The 18,343-nt window shown below is 33.5% G+C and overlaps 1 protein-coding gene across 1 annotated transcript; it reads right to left on the bottom strand.

Annotated features, from left to right (window-relative positions):
• Positions 1-3,131: 3,131 nt before the first annotated feature.
• On the bottom strand, positions 3,132-12,941 carry LOC125469373 (loricrin-like). Its single transcript, XM_048566619.1, has 4 exons — positions 12,873-12,941; positions 12,625-12,800; positions 12,343-12,549; positions 3,132-3,249 (listed from the first exon to the last, which is right to left on the bottom strand). The coding sequence occupies exons 1-4, from the start codon at positions 12,939-12,941 to the stop codon at positions 3,132-3,134; spliced, it is 570 nt and encodes a 189-aa protein (XP_048422576.1).
• Positions 12,942-18,343: the final 5,402 nt, after the last annotated feature.

Genomic DNA, 18,343 nt, shown 5'->3' with positions numbered 1-18,343 from the left:
GGACATCCACATTTACCTTGCATTTTTACAACACTTCCCTTTGGATGACAATATGTCAATATTGATTGTCTTGATAAAATCTTGATATGTTTTGGATGCTCATTTGGATGAGTATCTCCCCTTGATTTCAAATTCTTTAGGTTGATGCGTGTCAATGCAATATTTGAAATCAGGGGGAGATACTCATCCAAGGTAGCATCCAAACATATCAAGATTTTAATGAGGTAGTCAATATTGAGATATGGCTATCCAATGGGGAGTGTTGTAAAAATGCATGGTAAATATGGATGTCCACTATGTAGTGTGAGTAATAGGTAAAGGCTTAATGAGTTTAGTAGTTGAAGACATTAAGTGAGTGTGGTAGGTATTGATTTAACATCTTGCCTATTCATTTGCCTATATAAGGAAGGCCAAAGTGTAAGAAGAGGAGACAACATCAAAGAGAGGAATAAGAGAGGAAGAGATGAGAGAATAGAGAGAGTTATCTTTGTACTCTTATTATTCCAAATAATGAATGAAAAGGAACCTCCAATCACAGTGATTGTAAAGGAACCTCATAAATATTATGTCTTATTTCATTTATGCCACTATACACATACCGCCGATTTTATAGCAATTAGACTTAATTAACCAACTACATACAATTATATGTCTAAATATCCCATTATACGTTATTGAGCAAAACTTGTGACATGGTATACTTTCTCCTCTGAAAGGTTCCCTTTTTGGTTCCACTCAACGATGTCCCACCTAGTTGAGGAATTATGAGAGGAAAAAGCAAAAAAAGATCCAGGAAAAGAAGGAAATGATACAATTATGCATATACTTTTTACGTGGACTACTAGTAATCCCCCTTTAATAATGTTGATGAACAAAGGGAATCTATAACCCAAACGCCCACCCAACATGAAGTCCCGAAACTCATTCATTAGCATAATCTATGAAGCTGATTCAAAGGCCTTATAAGTTAAACATGCAGACTCATTGCACAAATAAAACCTTAATTAAACAAGCTTTTAGCTCTTAATTTTCTTCTCGTGCGGTCGAGGTTTAATAAAAATAAAAACTCAATAATTTGGCTGCTATTGATGTCATGTTGAATTGCATGAATTTGATCTCGCTGACTGTCTGTCTCTGATGAACCCAGAATTAGATTTCTTCAGTCCCAGGTTTTTGTGTACTGGGAGCATGTTAATCCTTTTAGTTTTTGTTAAAAATTTGCAAGCAGGGGAAGAGCAAAGTTAGCTTAGCCTGAAAAATAAAAGTAACCAATAAACACTAATCAATCTCCCTATAACTTTTTAAAAGTCACCTTCTCCCATATGAAGTAAAATATAAAGAGTATGATGAATCTTAATTACCAAATTAACCCCATTTCACCCACTATATAAACCAGTGGTTGCAAATGCCTTACGGTCAGGCAGATGAAAACCTACCCCATTTTTTCTGAGATTGTCTTTTGAGCTAGCTCTTCCTCATTAGAATTACCTCTTACTCCACCCTTTTTTTAGGTTGAATTTATAACCTCCAAATGGATCCAATCAAGTTACTGAAGTTCCAAGCAGTCCACAAACACAAGAAACACCATCATCCTTTGAGCAATTTCGTCCTTTATTTTTTTACTGCATTAACTTGCAGTTTATTTTGTTTTAGCCCTTTGTGGCTTCCCTATGTATCTTCTTCCATGAAGGTATTTGTCCTCGTTACCATCCCTAAAATCAGTTCAGTATTCTTGAGCTCCAAGTTTGTGTTCATTCTAGGGAATCTCATTGTTGTTGCCCTTATAGGAGAATCCAAAATCTTTTCAACAGGGACTTCGCCATCTAATATTGTTGACCAATACGAAAGTATGAAAAGGATCCAAGGCCAGCAGAGCTCTTCAGGCCACCAAGAAAGGGAACTCAAGACCTTGAATACTCTTTTGGTTGAAGAAAGGGTAGTGCTGAAGAGGACTTGTGGAGATCTATTAGAAGCTGTAGATGAGAAAGGATCGGTTGGAGAAAGTGAGGAAGTAATGGAGGAGGCGAAAGAGGATTTAGATGAAGATGAAGATGATGATGATGATAATGATGATGATGAGCTTAATTTACCTGATGATGATCAAAAACTAAACCAAAGAGCTGATGATTTGATTGCAAGGGTTAATGAGAGGAGAAGGTTTGAACTGCTATTCGTAACTGATGGCCTTTAGTAGCAAAGAATAGTTGTAAGTTTTAAAGTAGATGTGCGTAGGCCAGTGGTCAGGCAGTGTGTGCTACCTCTTGCACTTGAAATCTAATTTTGTTCTAGATGCGTATATTAGAATTGTTTAGATATTGTTTTGCATAAAAGAGCAGAAGAAGTAATCTTATTGTTATGCATCTGTGATCAATAAAATTGGTATGTTAAAAGTGCCGTTCTATTGAGGCCCAAAGACTTTTGCCTTTTCTTCTTCTTTAATGGACATCCCTCTATTTTAACCTAATTAAGGTTTTACGTGAGAAGAGACTTAATTCATCTTGTAGTTTTAATGGAAAACTAACCAAAACCCCCCAAAAAACTTTCCTTTCAATTATAAGGACAAAATAATTCAATAATATCCAAAATGGGCATGAAAAAGAAGACAAGGGAGAAAGCATTCCAGGGATATCACTTGCAAAAGCAAAAATTGTCTCCAAAGTTCACATGCAAAGCAAAAGTCAAACCACGTTTAAGAAACAGTGCTGATAATTTCAGCAACAGTAGAAACATAGTGACAAATGACAAATACCAAAGAGATGTCCACACCATTTATTTATAATTTTAATACCATTGTATCCTCATTCAATCTATATAAGTGGAGTTCCATTCATTGTAAAAAACACCTCAACATCTCAATACCTGAACACCATACTCTCACCATATACTCACACCAACTTCATACTCTCAAGCATCTGTAGTCTTCATAGCATCATTTGTAAACATTTCTTTGTAAACACTTCTCTTTGTAAACATTTTATATATCAATAAAAGTTCAAATGTACATATTCAAGCAATCTCCAAGTCTTAAGTAAGTTTTCTTTTCTTTTTTTAGTGTGTTTGTTTAATTAGACTTCTAATCCAAAACAAGGAAACACCATTGTAGTTATATTATTAACTTGCTAAACTGACGATCATACTTTGTTCGAGCACTCTGTTATAGTTGAATGCTTGCCATACAAATAACTGGACATTAACCAGGGTACTTCTGAATTCTTCGTACCTCTGAGTTTAGCCATTAAGGCCTTATACCTGCATTGTGAGTGACCATCATGTTGAAACATGTCGAGTTCCATGTGCAAGGTTTTATGTCTAGTTGTTATAATGACCATTCGATATTTAACCGGGCTTACTTAGCGAATCTGGTATCAGAGCCAAGTTTAGCATTTTAATAGTATAATTATAATAGTAAAGTACCCTGAGGACAAAAGTCATTAACACAACTGATATCATACTTGTGTTATTTTGTATGAACAACAGATATTATTGTCCTTTGAGACCTCGGCGACCACAACCACCAGGTATTTATTGTCCGAGGCACCCAACTATAGTTAGCATAAAGAGAAGATTATCATATATATCCAAAAGAATTAACAGGACTTTGAAGAAGCAAAAGTTTTATCTTGGTTATCTTGAACATCCTTCATTTATTCGTAAATATAATAACATAGAAGTGCAGCATTAAGTTTTAGAAGCAAACGAGCAACAGATCAAACTTTAGAGACCCTAAGAGAAGAAAGAGAGTTTCTAAGAAGCCAGTTAGCCATAACTTTAGAGAAAAGTGGACTATAGTTTATGATAGATTACCTTAATTTAGAAATTAGTGAACCTCAAAAAAGAAAAATAACCTTAGATCAAAATAGTTTAGTTTGTTATTTTCGATTAAGAAAGCATAATCATATTTTACATAGTGAAGAAAATCCACAAGCCAATAGTATTGTAGATCTTATCATTAGTCAAGCAAAAAATATAAAACTAGAAAATAATAAGCATAATCATTTGTTAAACCAGTTGTTAGAGTATTTTTAGAAAAATTCCATAAAAACAATTACAAAATTTAGATTATATTACATCTCAGTTAGAAGATAATAATAAAAATATTCAAAGGTTTCCTAGCAAAAGAGAGATAAAAAAGTTTGTTGACCTCATAGATAGTAAGCATAAGCAAGTAGAACTTAGATCAATAGAAATAGTTGAGCAATTAAAATTAGAAGTTCAAAAAATTCAATTAGTGCAAAAGGAGTTAAGTGAACAAGTAGATAAGTTGCATAATAAAATAGATAAATTATTAGTTTAATGACCGATTCTAGAACTAGCAGAAAATATATCCAAGCTTTGAAAGAAATTAGTAAGCTAGATAAAGAATCAGTAGGTTTAACAGATTTTTCAACACAAGTAGCCAGTAGTAATATTACCATTAGGCAAAATAATTTAATTATTCAATTAGTTTTAAGTTTGGCTGAGAAATTAGATCAAGTTGAAGAACAAATAGCAGAAATAAATCAAGTTTTACATAACGCATCGTCATCATTTCCACCATCTTTGTTAAATAAATTAGAAAATTTAACTATAAGTGCAAATAATAATATTAGAAGACCTAAGCTAAATCCTTTTGATAACCGAAAATAGAACTCTTTAGGAAAAAAAGGAAAAAAAGTAGTTAGAGCTAAAAATATTTATCCAAATGAAGAAGAAGCACAATAATTCATTAAAAGAGATTTTGGGAGAACACGGAAAAATAAATATAATTTGTATCAATTAGATTTACTTGAAAATAGAAGTAGAATTGAACGTAGCATCAGTCAATATAAAGTTAGCTATATTGATAAGGAAGTTACACTTAATTTAATTAGTAAATAAGCAATTACTTATTTGAGAAAATCACAATTCAGCCATATTTACATAGGAACAATATTAATTGGAGGGCACAAATAGGCATAAAAGCTTTAGTATACATATATGATGACAGATGGGATAATCACCAACAAGCAGTAATTGCAACAGCTGAAGTAGACTTAAGTTCAAACTTAGCAGTCATAGGATGTATTCCAAATTATGTTATGACAATTAATGAATTTAGTAAATATATTAAAGTAAGCATAAGAACAAAAAATTATAACATGAAAAGAGAGTATAAAAATTTGTGTATTAGCTTAATGTATATTGGTAAAGTGTCTGATAGATATAATCATAAGTTTAATTTAAAATTTCAAATTTTAGTTCAAACATTTGGTAGTAAACATGTAAATATGATAGAAGCAAAACCAGTAGATAATAGCCTTTTAGAAGGAACTCAGTGGATATTACCTAACTTACAAGTAGCAGGAAATAGACAACCAAATAATGTACAAATATATGAAACTAGTACAGGTCAAGCAACAATTAGGTTTAGTAATTACAAGCAACTAAAAAAAGTAGAAGAGGATGAAAGTGAGATCGAAAATGAGAGTATTCATATGACTTTTGATAATTTAGATATTAATTTCGTTGAGCAAAATTTTGATCATATTGTAAATAAGCTTATAGAAGATATTGATCACTTAGATGAAGAACAATATTTAGAAAAATATAAGACATATGATTTAGGACTATACAGAATTTCAGATGAAGAGATGAAAATTTTAATTTTAGAAATAGGAGTAGAACATATTTTAGGATCAAAAGAATATAATAATTTATTAGAATTGAAAGAAGAATGTAATCCAATAGAAGAAAATAGTACATTAGGAGTAGAAAATCCCAGACACGTAAGTAGAACTGATCAATAATTTTTTAGACCAACAAATGAACAATATAATGGAAAAGCAAAAGTAGATTATATAGAAGAAAGTATGATAAGACCACCTAGAAAAAATAGGATTCCATATTTGAGAGGGTTAGAACTGTCACATCCCGGCCCGGGTGGCACCACTTCCCGGGCCCGCTCCACCACCGTAGCACGATATTGTCCGCTTTGGGCCCCGACCACGCCTTCACGGTTTTGTTTCTGGGAACTCACACGAGAACTTCCCGATGGGTCACCCATCCTGGGAGTGTCTTGCGCGCTACTCGCTTAACTTCAGAGTTCCCATGGAATCCGAAGCCAGTGAACTCCCAAAAGGCCTCGTGCTAGGTAGGGATGGGAATATACATTTAAGGATCACTTCCCTGGGCGATGTGGGATGTCACAAGAACAAATTAATATAGCAAGTAATATATTAAACTTAGATAATGTAGATCCACAAGATTGGGAAAGAATGATTGAGAGATGAGAAAAAGGTTGCGTACATGCGGCATTAATGTTAGATTTTAGTAATTCACAAAATATGTTAGATTACTTTGAGTATACTTTAGATGATTTAGTTTTTTTATTATTTTCAGTCATGGAAAGTTCAAAATCCAGAACAACATCAGGCAGACAAAACACATTTTAATATTGATGGTTTTGTTACTTTGATTAAACAATAATTTTTAGATCATAATATGTTAGATGGCAGAAGCGAATAAGAACAAATAAGAGCAATTAGGAATTTAGAACAGTTATAGATTTGTGATTTACAATATATAGCTGAGTATACTACAGATTTCTTTAAATATTTAGGAAGAACATGTAGAATTAGTGATATTAATTTATTAGATACTTATATGACAAAAATAAAAGGATTAATAGGTGAAAAGATTTGGAATGAATGGCAAAGCATCAAAGAAAAATGATATTGCAATAGGATTTAGAATTCAACATGTATATGACATACTTACACAGGAGTGTAGTCAAATAAAAGCTAAGAAGCAGATTAGAAAACAATTTTACATGAGTTGTAAAAATATAAATTTACCACAACAGTATGGTTGTCATAAGAAAAATAAGCATAAGAAAGTATACAAAAAAAAAATATAAGTCATATAAACCTTACAAACAACATAAGAATTTCAACATAAGACCTTCAAGAACATATAGGAAGAGAAAATATATTCCAAAACAATTCAGAAAAAGAAGTGGTAGACCTTGGATTAGAAAATATAAAGTACCAAATGATAAGAGTAGTTGTAAATGTTATTCATGTAGAGAAGTTAGACACATTTGACCTAAATGTCCAAAATTAGGTAAACAGCCGAGAGAAAAAGTACATTTAATGGAGTTGTTTAACTTAGAAGAAGATGAAAATATTCAGTCAATATACAGTTTAGATTATTTAAGTGATAATGAGAGTATTTATAGTATAGAAAGTATAAATATGATAGATTCAGATTTTGAAGATTCAAGTAGCACAAATAGTGATTTATAAGAATATATGTATGCATTCATAGAAGAGCAACATGAAGAAGAATATAAATACATTAATTTAGGTTGGCCAAAAAGATGTCATAAGTGTAACAAATTAGTTGCAAATAAATATTATAATACAAATTCAATATTGTGTGAAAATTGTTATAGTAATAGGTTATTAGAAATTAATTCAGCAGAATCACAAGAAAATACTGAAATATTATGAAATATTATTTATAGTATAGAAAAGCCAAAAAATAGTTCTTTAATTACCATAAATTGTGAAATAAAATTAGCAAAAGAATATAAAATACAAACAACAGCCATGATAGATACATGGAGTACAAAGAGTGTCATAAGAGAAGAGTTAATACCGGAAAAATATAGACAAAAATTAGCAAAACCAGTAAGAAAAACACAGTTTGATGAGAGACCAGTTTATTTAACACATTGTATTATTAAACTAGAAAAAAAAACAATTTAATTTACCATTAACATTTGTTTCACCAGTAGGATCATATCCATTCATTTTAGGTTTAAATTTTTTGAAAAGTTTACAAGGTTTTTTTATTTATGAATCCTAACATAACATTTTTTAAAAGAGGTATTACAATAACTGTTCAAAGTAATACTATAAAAGCATACAAAAACATAAGTATAGAAGAGACTAGTGGCCAAGATAGTTGTTACTTAGAAAACTCAAAAGAAAATGATGAGCATAATAATATAGAAGAGTTTGATGAAGAAATATTTGAACATGAATGATAGGAGCATATTTAGGCGACTTACTTAGCTTGTTTTCGTGCATCTATGTTGTTAATTCATAGTTGTTTTAGTAGTTTAAGCCATTTTCGTGTGTTTTTAGGTTCATATGGCTAAGGAAGCAAAAAGATGCATTTTGGAGCATTTTGGAGCAAAATTGGGCTTGGAATGGATAGCATATGATTGGAGCCAAAGTGTTGGACGAATTTGAAGGCCTTGTATTCATTTTGGACATAAAACAAAGGGCCTAGCCCATTCTCTCTTAAACCAACCCCAAGGCCATGCATTTCCTTCCAATTCCAAAGCCCACAATCACTTCAAAAGCCATGCAAAGAACCATCCATATCATCATAAACAATCATGCACTCCACATGCATTTCCACCCTTACAAGACCCTAAACATATCATCCACACAAATCTGCCATCATTCACACATTTCTCCACTCATTGCCATGCACATTCACTCACCACAAACATTCCACATGCATTCATCAACATATCTAGTTGTCACTCACATGCATTTCTTTCATCATTTCCAACCCACATGTTCCTTTAATCATTCACACATACACCCATTCACCACCAGAAATCATCCTTTAAAACATTGCACATGCATCCATAATCATTCATTTCAGCCATTCCACATGCATTCCCTTCATAAATAATTCACATGCATTCATCATCATTACCCCTTTAGTCCACATGCTCTCCCATTTCAGATTCACCACAAGAAAACACCATCATTGCCGTGCACATGCATATATTCCTCATCCTAGCTGTCATGTCCCCCCCATTTTACCTATAAATAAGCATCCATTGCATTCATTCTCATTCACTCTCATTCATACACATTTCAGTCACAAACTCTTCCATTTTCAATGTAGACATCAAACCACAACACCTTTGGTCGTGACTCTCCCTTACAATCCAAACACCATACTTCCATCCCCCCAACCAACTATCCCTAGACCTTATGCTACAACGAAGAGGAAGAGAAGAGGAAGAGAAGAGGGCCTAAACGTTCATACAATTCAAGTTTGAGTTGTTGGAATGTTTAGGTGTTTCTTTGATTTCAATGTTTAAATTCAATTCTCTTTGTTTTGTATGATTGAGGAATGGAAGAAAAGAGTGCTTAAACGTTCATACAATTCATGTTTGAGTTGTTGGAATGTTTAGGTGTTTCTTTGATTTCAATGTTATAAAGAACTAAATCCCCCTTTGGCTAGGGGTGGTTTCGATGTAGCCTTGCAAAACTATTCCATGTTATTAAGTTAAAGTATTTGATTCACCAATCTGTGTTCTTGTTTCATTCACTGATTTTATAGTTTAATTTGTTTGTTAATCTTAATGTTTGATCACCATTAGGGCTGCTTATGAATTATTTGATCAAGGTTATAGTACACATCATGCTTAATCTTGGTAGACATGTAAATGAATGAAGAAACTGCTATGCATACATCCTGCCATGTGATTTCTTTGATTCATTGAAGTTTTCTTGTTCTTAATGGATTCTTACTTGCTAATCTAAGTTGAACATCACAACTAGGTTGCATATTAGGAATACTTGATCACAACCACACATCAAATGGATGATCATAAATAAGTAAAACGAACCCTAGTTGCAGATTGGAGAGTTGAATACGTTTTGACTTAACAAACATGGACTTCGTTTAGCAATGGTGAAATCGAATCCCTAGCTTCATCTCCATTGATACTATCTCATTTTATTAGTTGTTGATTCATTTATTTGTGTTTACTTCATTTCCTTATGCTTTTAAGTTACAACAACAAATCTGCCTTTAAATTGCAATCTGTGCATTTAATTTATTTTCGTCAAAAATTCAATCCCCCTTTACTTTAGTGTCCAATTTAGTTAGAAAGTATCTTAGTTTGTGTTTTTAAGCATTTTGATTCATTCTATTACCCAATTTCGTCCAAAGTTACCAAAGTGCTCCAAACTGCCCAGAAAGTGATTTTAAGGCAGTTTTGAGTGTTTTGGGGCTGTTTTGAGTCTTTTGATTTGTTTGAGTGTTTTTATTGTTTAGTTTTGCATTCTTTGAGTCTAGTTTAGTGTTTCAAACTTTATTTTACGTTTTTGAGTCAGTTTCCAAGTGATTTTGCAATCCCTCATAATCCCCGGTTAAGAACGATCCCTACTTACATTCTTCACTACAATTGACAAAAAGAGGGTTTAAATTGTGTGCGTATAATTCTCGCATCAATGAATATCCGATTTTAGAAGAAGGAAACCATATAAAAATATTACAGTTAGACAGACCGAAGAGTTTAGAAGAATTATTACAATTAGCAAAACAAACTATAATCATTTCCTGAAAAACTTATAAAAGTAGCAAAAGATTGTCTGGAAAAGTGGAAAGAAATTTGCAAAAGTTTTATTAGTAGTCCTCTAGATTGGTATGTACATATGCATAAGGAGAAAGCTAGGCATATAGTCATGATTAATGAAGAATCCTTTACACTATACCTTATCTCCTCACATAGGTGGACTCATTCATACAAAAATATTCTAAAATTCTGATGAATCCAAATGTTAGCCTTAGATGAGTTTGAAGATTTTAGGCATGATATGATATTAGTTTTTGAAGATTTTAGGTATGATATGGTATTAGTAGCACAAGAAGAAGAAATATATATTTACAGATAAGACAAGGATCAGTCAGCCCCCTTGAAAGCCTCAAAAATTCAAAGAAGAAATAGTAGAAATGTACTACAAAGTAAAAGAAGATAAAGAAAGATGCAGAGCTAGTAGAAGATGATGAACAGTACTGAAACAATTTGACAGAAGAAGAGCCGCAAAACATTAACAACATGATGGAAGCATGAAGGGCTGGCCACAAATTAGCATAAGTTGAATAGCATCATGTAAAATAATGTATTTCTAGATAGAAATATCATTGTGGACCCTGCTACAATAATAAAAATGGCATACGAGTAAATAAAGAAAAAGCTTGATCCATTATGGACTTTTCATACACAAAATGTCATTTTGATTAAAAATGAATAGTGCCAAGCCCTTTTCGTTAACATTCCCTAGTTTTAATTCTATTGCAAACATTATAATGTTGTATGCAAGATCTAACCTTCATATGTCTCACTCAATGATACGAGTTTTATGCAAGATCTAATAGTTTCAAAGATTCATTATATCTCTCTATACAAAATCTAACTATTAATTTTCTGAATCACTCAGTGGTACATTGCTCATAGACTTCTTGAGAACAAGTCAAGCCCATCAAACTCTCTCTCTCGTCTTAAATAATAAGTATTATGTTTGTTTGTTGCCATATCACTTAAAGGGTGTCGAAATAAGCTCAAGTTGTTTTCGATGGAGCCTTGTGCAATAATAATATATGACAAAGGATTTAAATGCGATTAAAATGATAGATTAGTTAAGTTTTTTACATGTAAATGTGAGCAAAATTCTAAGAATTCTAAAAGAGAACAAAGATCTTTTAACAGATATCAAAATGTCAAAACAATATTACATCATCAAAATTGCCACAATTAGCAGACACCAAACTGAAAATTAAATGAATCAAATTCTAGGTCTCAATATAAATTAGCTATAGTTTTTACATGTTTAACTCCGGAGTTAAAAGATTAACCATATATGGAACATCAGATACACTATACATGTTTTACTTTTTATATATGAAAGTGAAGTATTCACTTGTGTCAGCCCATATATTTATTGTCCTTCACAATTTGCTACCCACCTATTAGGAAGACGAATTTTGCAACATATCAGAAAATTAGCATGAATGGAGGAGCCTGATGGAAGAGGTGATCCCCAAATCAGATGTTGGAGTCGAAATAATACAAGTAAAATATAAACAAATTTTTGCGGTAATATACTCACTCTAAGGCCCCATTTGGTATTACTTTTTGCTTCACTTCAAAATTAAGCAATGCAAAATGTTTCGTAAAACTAAAATTTACTTCTTTTTCTAAAAAATAATGGCATTCAGACAACAGCTTTTATAAAAAGCAAAGTTGACCGTTTAATGAATATTTTCAATTTATGTAATACACTCATTTTTTTTTATAAATAAAATGACATTATTTATCTGTCTACCCACATTTTTTTTCCTTGGAGAACAAAGTGACCGTTACTAATTAACACTAGAGCCAGTAACCTTACACCGGCATTCAGACAACAGCTTTTATAAAAAGCAAAGTTGACCGTTTAATGAATATTTTCAATTCATGTAATACATTCATTTGTTTTTAATAAAATGGCATTATTTATCCGTCTACTCACTTTTTTTTCTTCGAGAACAAAGTGACCGTCACTAATTAACACTAGAGGTAGTAACCTTACACCACCATCACTACCAGCACAATTGTCACCACTAGCGCCACCACCACCATTGCTACCAGCACAATTGTCACCACCACCACCAGCACCACCACCACTACCACCACAAACGCAATAACAAGCACCACCACCACCATTGCCACCACCATTGCCACCACCATCGTCGCCACAACTGCTGCCATAATCGTCACTACCACCACCACAACTACGCCACCACAACCACCATCATCGTTGCCACATCCCCACCACCATTATTACATATGCACTTCAACCACCACACCATGCTATTTGCATCATCACCATACAACCACCATTGTTGTTGCCATCATCATTGCTGCCTCCACTGTGATCGTCACCGCCACCATCTACAACTGCAACCACCAACCTTACACCACTGCCACCACCAACGACACCACCACCACAATTGTCATCATTTCCGATGCCACCACTACTACTCTACACCTCAACCACAACTACCTCTACACCCCAACCACCACACCTTACTATTGGCACAACCACTATATATACCCCACCATTGCCGCGGCCATCACCACCACAAATGCTGCCATAGTTCATCACCACCACCCTCATTGCCATGTCTATTTATATCATTATATACAATTAATTATGTCACTTACATTAAATTTTACCAAAGCTTTTACACTATTTTTTCATACTCACAACACTTAGAAAAATATAGTTTATCAAATGTTCAACTGCTATATTTTACAAATATTTTTAAAGCACAACATAATCAATTCTAACGTTTCCTATTTTCCTTGGTTTTTTTGTTGAGGTTTGTATAAATTTAGGGGTGTGCTATCCACACACCCCATTTTACTTCTTACAGACACCTTGATAATTTCTGTCCGTTGATCTTCTTCAATTCATCTGATCCGACGACTAAAAATTAAAAAGGTGTGTGAGAAGTAAAATAGGATGTGTGTGTTAGAATTCCTCCTTCTCACATCGGCCAGAATGCTTGAGAACAAGCTCTTTAAATAGAATTACTCTAACTAATATCGAGACCTTTTAGATTAAAACCCACACCTGACGGATCGAGCAGGTGGTTAAGTGGGGACAGTATCTGTGTTGTTGGAGTGGGCCTTTGGCCCGTCTACCTGAAATTTAACATGGTATCAATGCCAGGGGACGAGCCCGTACATCCATGTGAACGGGTGGGTCCCCTTTGACCCCGCGTGAACGGGTGAGCCCCGACTTGGCTCCACGTAGGCCAAGAGATGCCACGTGAATGGATGGGTCCCCATTGGCCCCGCGCGAACGGGGTATCCCCGGCTTGGCTCCACGTAGTTGCCGATGTGGGGAACTTCATGTGTGACCCATAAAATTGGCTCTCACATGCGGAGGAGTACTAGAATTCCTCTGTCCCACATTAGCTAGAAGGCTTGAGAACAAGCCCTGTAAATAGAATTACCTCACTCTAACTAATATCGAGGCCTTTTAAATTAAAACCCCGCACCTGACGGATTAGGCCCACTCCAACAACACCGATACTTTCCCCACTTAACCACCTGCACAATCCGTCATGTGTGGGGTTTTAATACAAAAGGTCTCGGTATTAATTAGAATGGAACTATTCTATTTAAATTGCTTTGCTTTCCTTCTCCTAGCCGATGTGGGACCAACAGTGTGAATACCACATTCCTAAATTTATCTAATCCATCTCTCCCAATCAGTTCAGTACTTTAGTCTCTCGATCATCTCACTTCTCACTCTTGCCACGCGTGGTACGGACTTATTGCGACCTGCAGGTAAAAGCGAACAAAACTTTCCACTTTTGGTGACTCTTGAAATTTTCAATCTTGTACATATAGCATGAAAAATTACTGGAATCTTATAATAATTAGGGCAATTACGGGTTGTATGGTGACTGGAATTTAGAGATTGATAGTTTACGTAGACTATAAATTTTGAGAAAGAAATTATCGACAGAAGGCCTTTCAGCCTTGGTTTTGGGATAGCTATTAGGTCTAGTGGTTCGATTTTCTGATATTATTAACCGTCTCTCAGCGGATGTATATGTAACAATCACGTGTGGAAATGTATATGTAATAATTACATATGTGGCATAAGTAACCTAATACAATTAATTAAGAATATATTCAATCCTACTAATTACAGCAAACCATAAAGAAAGTATAAGTTGTTTATTTGTTGCTGGTTTGCTTTATATGTGATGAGACAAATCATGTTGCTGAAAGTTTCATTAAAACTCTTTCATTGACAAGTTTAGTTGTATACTTTTGTGTAAGAAGAAAAATCATAATCAACTAAAAACACTTATTCAGATTAGAACTTTTGTTGATCAATCTTTCGAGTGTTTGCATCTCTCTGTGTATTGTGACAACTCCATAGCATAAAACAAATGATCTTCTACTCTCTTTCACTCACCTTATCACAATTTTATTCAATGGGGCTGGAAATGTTATTTATGTGTATCGAGTGTGAGAGCAAGGCCTCTTGTCATATAGTAAAGGAAATGGAATCCGAGTAGGGAACTTCCCATCATGTAATTCTACTAGAATAGGACTTTATCACCTAAACTTGTACTCATATCTGATTAGGATTACTAATCGTATCAGGTTTGCTTTAGCTATAAAATCCTAATAATACACTGTCTTTATTAGCATACAAGTGTTATTGAAATCAATCTTTGCAATCTTTAATCTATATGAGACGTTACATACCACTGTGCAGCTCTAATATAGTTTTACACTTTAATCCAACGGATAGAACTTTAGCAGATGATGCCGGAAAAGAATTGGTTTTTCTATGTTCAGACGGACAAATACCTATTGGTAATGGATATATTAGTAGATTGTTGGCAACAAGATCTTCGAAATCTCCACCGGAGTTTAAACTTGTACAAGCTTCTGAATATCCCGACAGAAGGCCCTTTCCATTTGGACATAAATATAAGATTGTGGATTCCAAACCCTAGGGCCTATGGGGTGAGTTTCTGAGCGTCCTTGGTACATGTATGAAGACAATCTTGAAGTTGTTGCTTTTGAACCCAAAAGTACCGTAATTAATTCCCATGATGTTTGGTCCCAATTAAGATAGGAGTAGGATTCTCTTCCCTCCTATTACCATCTCCTTCCATTCCCTCATCTCACACTCTTCTTTTTGTCTTATTCTTTATATAAAAAATTTAAAACAAGATGTAGATGTGGCGTAATCACAACCGTTTAAATAAGAGAGGATGAAAGGAGAGAGAGATTAGGAGAAGAGAAAATCTTACTTCATTAAGATAATAAACCTTGTTGTGGTCCACTGGGGACAAAATATATGTCATGTCCAGAGCGTTCGCTAGTAAGTGAGACAAGAAAACCCACCAACCCTCTTCAAAGTTTTCGATTGGATTGTGGACAGTCTACCCAAATCCACTCATCAGACTAGTAGTAAAATTTCTTGATGTGGTTGGGGCAACAAGCTGGTTGTTTTTCAACTGTACAAATACGATTACATTTCAAAACAAGTAATGCTAGAAAGATTAAATTTGAAGACAAAATTTTAAAAATTAAAGAACATGAAAGTTAATTATTGATTTATTACTTAAATATTGATAAACATGCTTATTTTTATTGGTCATATCATTTAGTTTGTCAAATTTGTCTCCAAATTTAGTCTCTCTAACATTACGCTTTCGACACCCTCAAAATTAAATGGGAAGATGCATTTGACATTACGGATGGACCTCTCTCTAGATTTGCACACTTAAAGGACTTTTCTAGTTGCCGTGCGTGGTGATTGTGTTATGGCTTATTAGTTGGACGCAAATGGGATCCCTAAGCTGGACGGACCTCTCTTTCACCTCATTTTTGTCTATTCCATCAAATAGACATTAAATTAAATGGTAGTATGAACATTTGATTTTTCATACAACTCTTTACCTCCAATCTTCCCGATAAAAGAATCTCAATTCCATTATTGACAACTTTAATTAAACTTTTGACCTTAACTTACAATAAAATGGTTGCTCTGTAGATAACACTTTATTGTAGAAACAAAAAGTAATTATGCCTGCACACCCTGATGTTGGTTTGATCCCCATGATTCTTATCTCTCCTTACAAGTAACTCTTTAACGCACTAACACTATCGTTCTACTAAAACAATAATAATAATGCCCTTCTCCAAGTTTACCACGACCTGCCACCATTTTCATAAGGTTAGCCTTCGATTGAACTCAAGGATTGGATTCGTAAACCTATGTTCCTTAATTTCTCATCTTCAACTTACTCCTAATTTGTTTCCCCAGCTTTTCTGGCCACTTCACATGCGGCTTGGTAAATACATGGTCAACCAAAATTCCTACGTAAGTGCCACGTCCCCAAGCATGGCTATCTCTGTCTATAGCAAAAATAAAATATTCATACTACCCTTTTAACATCTATTTGACTGAATGAACGAAAACAAGGTGACTTGAGATTAAATGAGACGAAAACATATTCGAAGAGCATAATAAGACAAAACTGGTTTCAAGAGAGAAAGTAAGAGTAAAATGAAAGTTTCAGGGAATAAATTAATTTTAAGTTGTTTTATGTTGTTCTCTAAATGTCCAAATACAAGTTAGTAAGTAGATTAATGCTACGTTGTACGTTCTATACCTTGTTTGTTCATAGTATTTTTGCCTTCGACGTTACTGAAAATACAAGAAATTAATAGAGTCAAATTATAAGACTATTGTTTAGAGAGAAAGGCTTTTATTTATTTTTATGAAGAGAAAAATCTTCCTCATGAAAGATGACGTCATTATTATTTTTAATTATTTGTACATATAATGTTTAATCAAATTCTTAAAGAAACGTACGTTGAATCTAAGAAATAGAAAGAAGCCACTCAGTATTACGGTATGGTAGTATTCTTCTTCACTTGTAAGTGAGAAGTCTTACGTTGAAATCTCGTAGATAGCGAATTCGAAACCAAATTAGGTTACCCATGGTGTGGCTGTTGCGAAAATTAGATAACCAAAATTAGCCTCATTAAGTCTCAAATTTTTGTGCTCGCAAGTGTGCAAATCAAATGATAGTATATCACATAAGCACAAATATCGTCGCACAGAAATCAAATTGATATCTAAAAATCTTACTAACTAAATTGAAACAAATTAGAGTGGAGAAGGTTTAATAGAAAATATATGAAATTTTGAAATTAAACTAAAATAAAGAATGCATGTAAATTATAAATTGAAACATAAGAAAATAAGACCTAGGGCATCCGAATTCACCGTAACCAATTCTACTTAATTCCTTCAATATGTTATGCTCAAGTAGTTTCCTAATATTGCTGATCGATTTTCCCTAAATTATTCAATGACCATGGCATCTTGTTTCATCAAAAGTATCCTTACATCTTAACCCTTTATGGTATATATCTAGATGAATTTAAACAAGTAAGAACCTATTAATTAAACTCTATGGAAATTGTTGGAAAATCACACACCCTAGTTGCATGGCATCTACAAATAGGTGTTTATGGTATCATTTGCAAGAAGCTAAACCCAAGTTAAGTATGACATTTACTCTAACTTGCATCAAATCAACTTAATCTAAATCTAATGATCAAGCATTTAAATAAAAATCAAGCGCATTACAAATAGCAAAAGATACTCAACAAAGAAGAAAAACTTGATAATAATATTGTCAGAAGGCAATTAAGTATTCATAATTAAGCTACATAGTATAGCCCTAGCAAAGAAAAAACCCAAAGAAAGAACTCTTCCCTCTTCCCTTCTTTGCCGCAGCACCCCCTAAAGTGTGATATATTTTGGTGGCTTTCTTTCTTGAATGAATGAATAAGGAGAATTAATCTCCACATTATAACTCACGGCAATGGGCAAGAAAAAGGCTAATTAAAAACCTAGCTCTTATTGGACATTAAGTCCTAATTAAAGAAAAAGAAATTAAACGGAAATCATAAAAACAATTATGTCTCTCTTAAAATTCACGGAATAGCATTCCCATGTCACTTTGATAT

This window comes from the organism of the source record quoted next, unplaced genomic scaffold (assembly GCF_019419815.1).
Source record: "Pyrus x bretschneideri cultivar Hongxiangsu unplaced genomic scaffold, Pyrus_bretschneideri_v1 Contig42, whole genome shotgun sequence".
In the NCBI taxonomy this organism is placed as follows: domain Eukaryota; kingdom Viridiplantae; phylum Streptophyta; class Magnoliopsida; order Rosales; family Rosaceae; genus Pyrus; species Pyrus x bretschneideri.
Note: the sequence above shows the minus strand (reverse complement) of the source record. Positions and strands in the feature narration are given on the sequence as shown.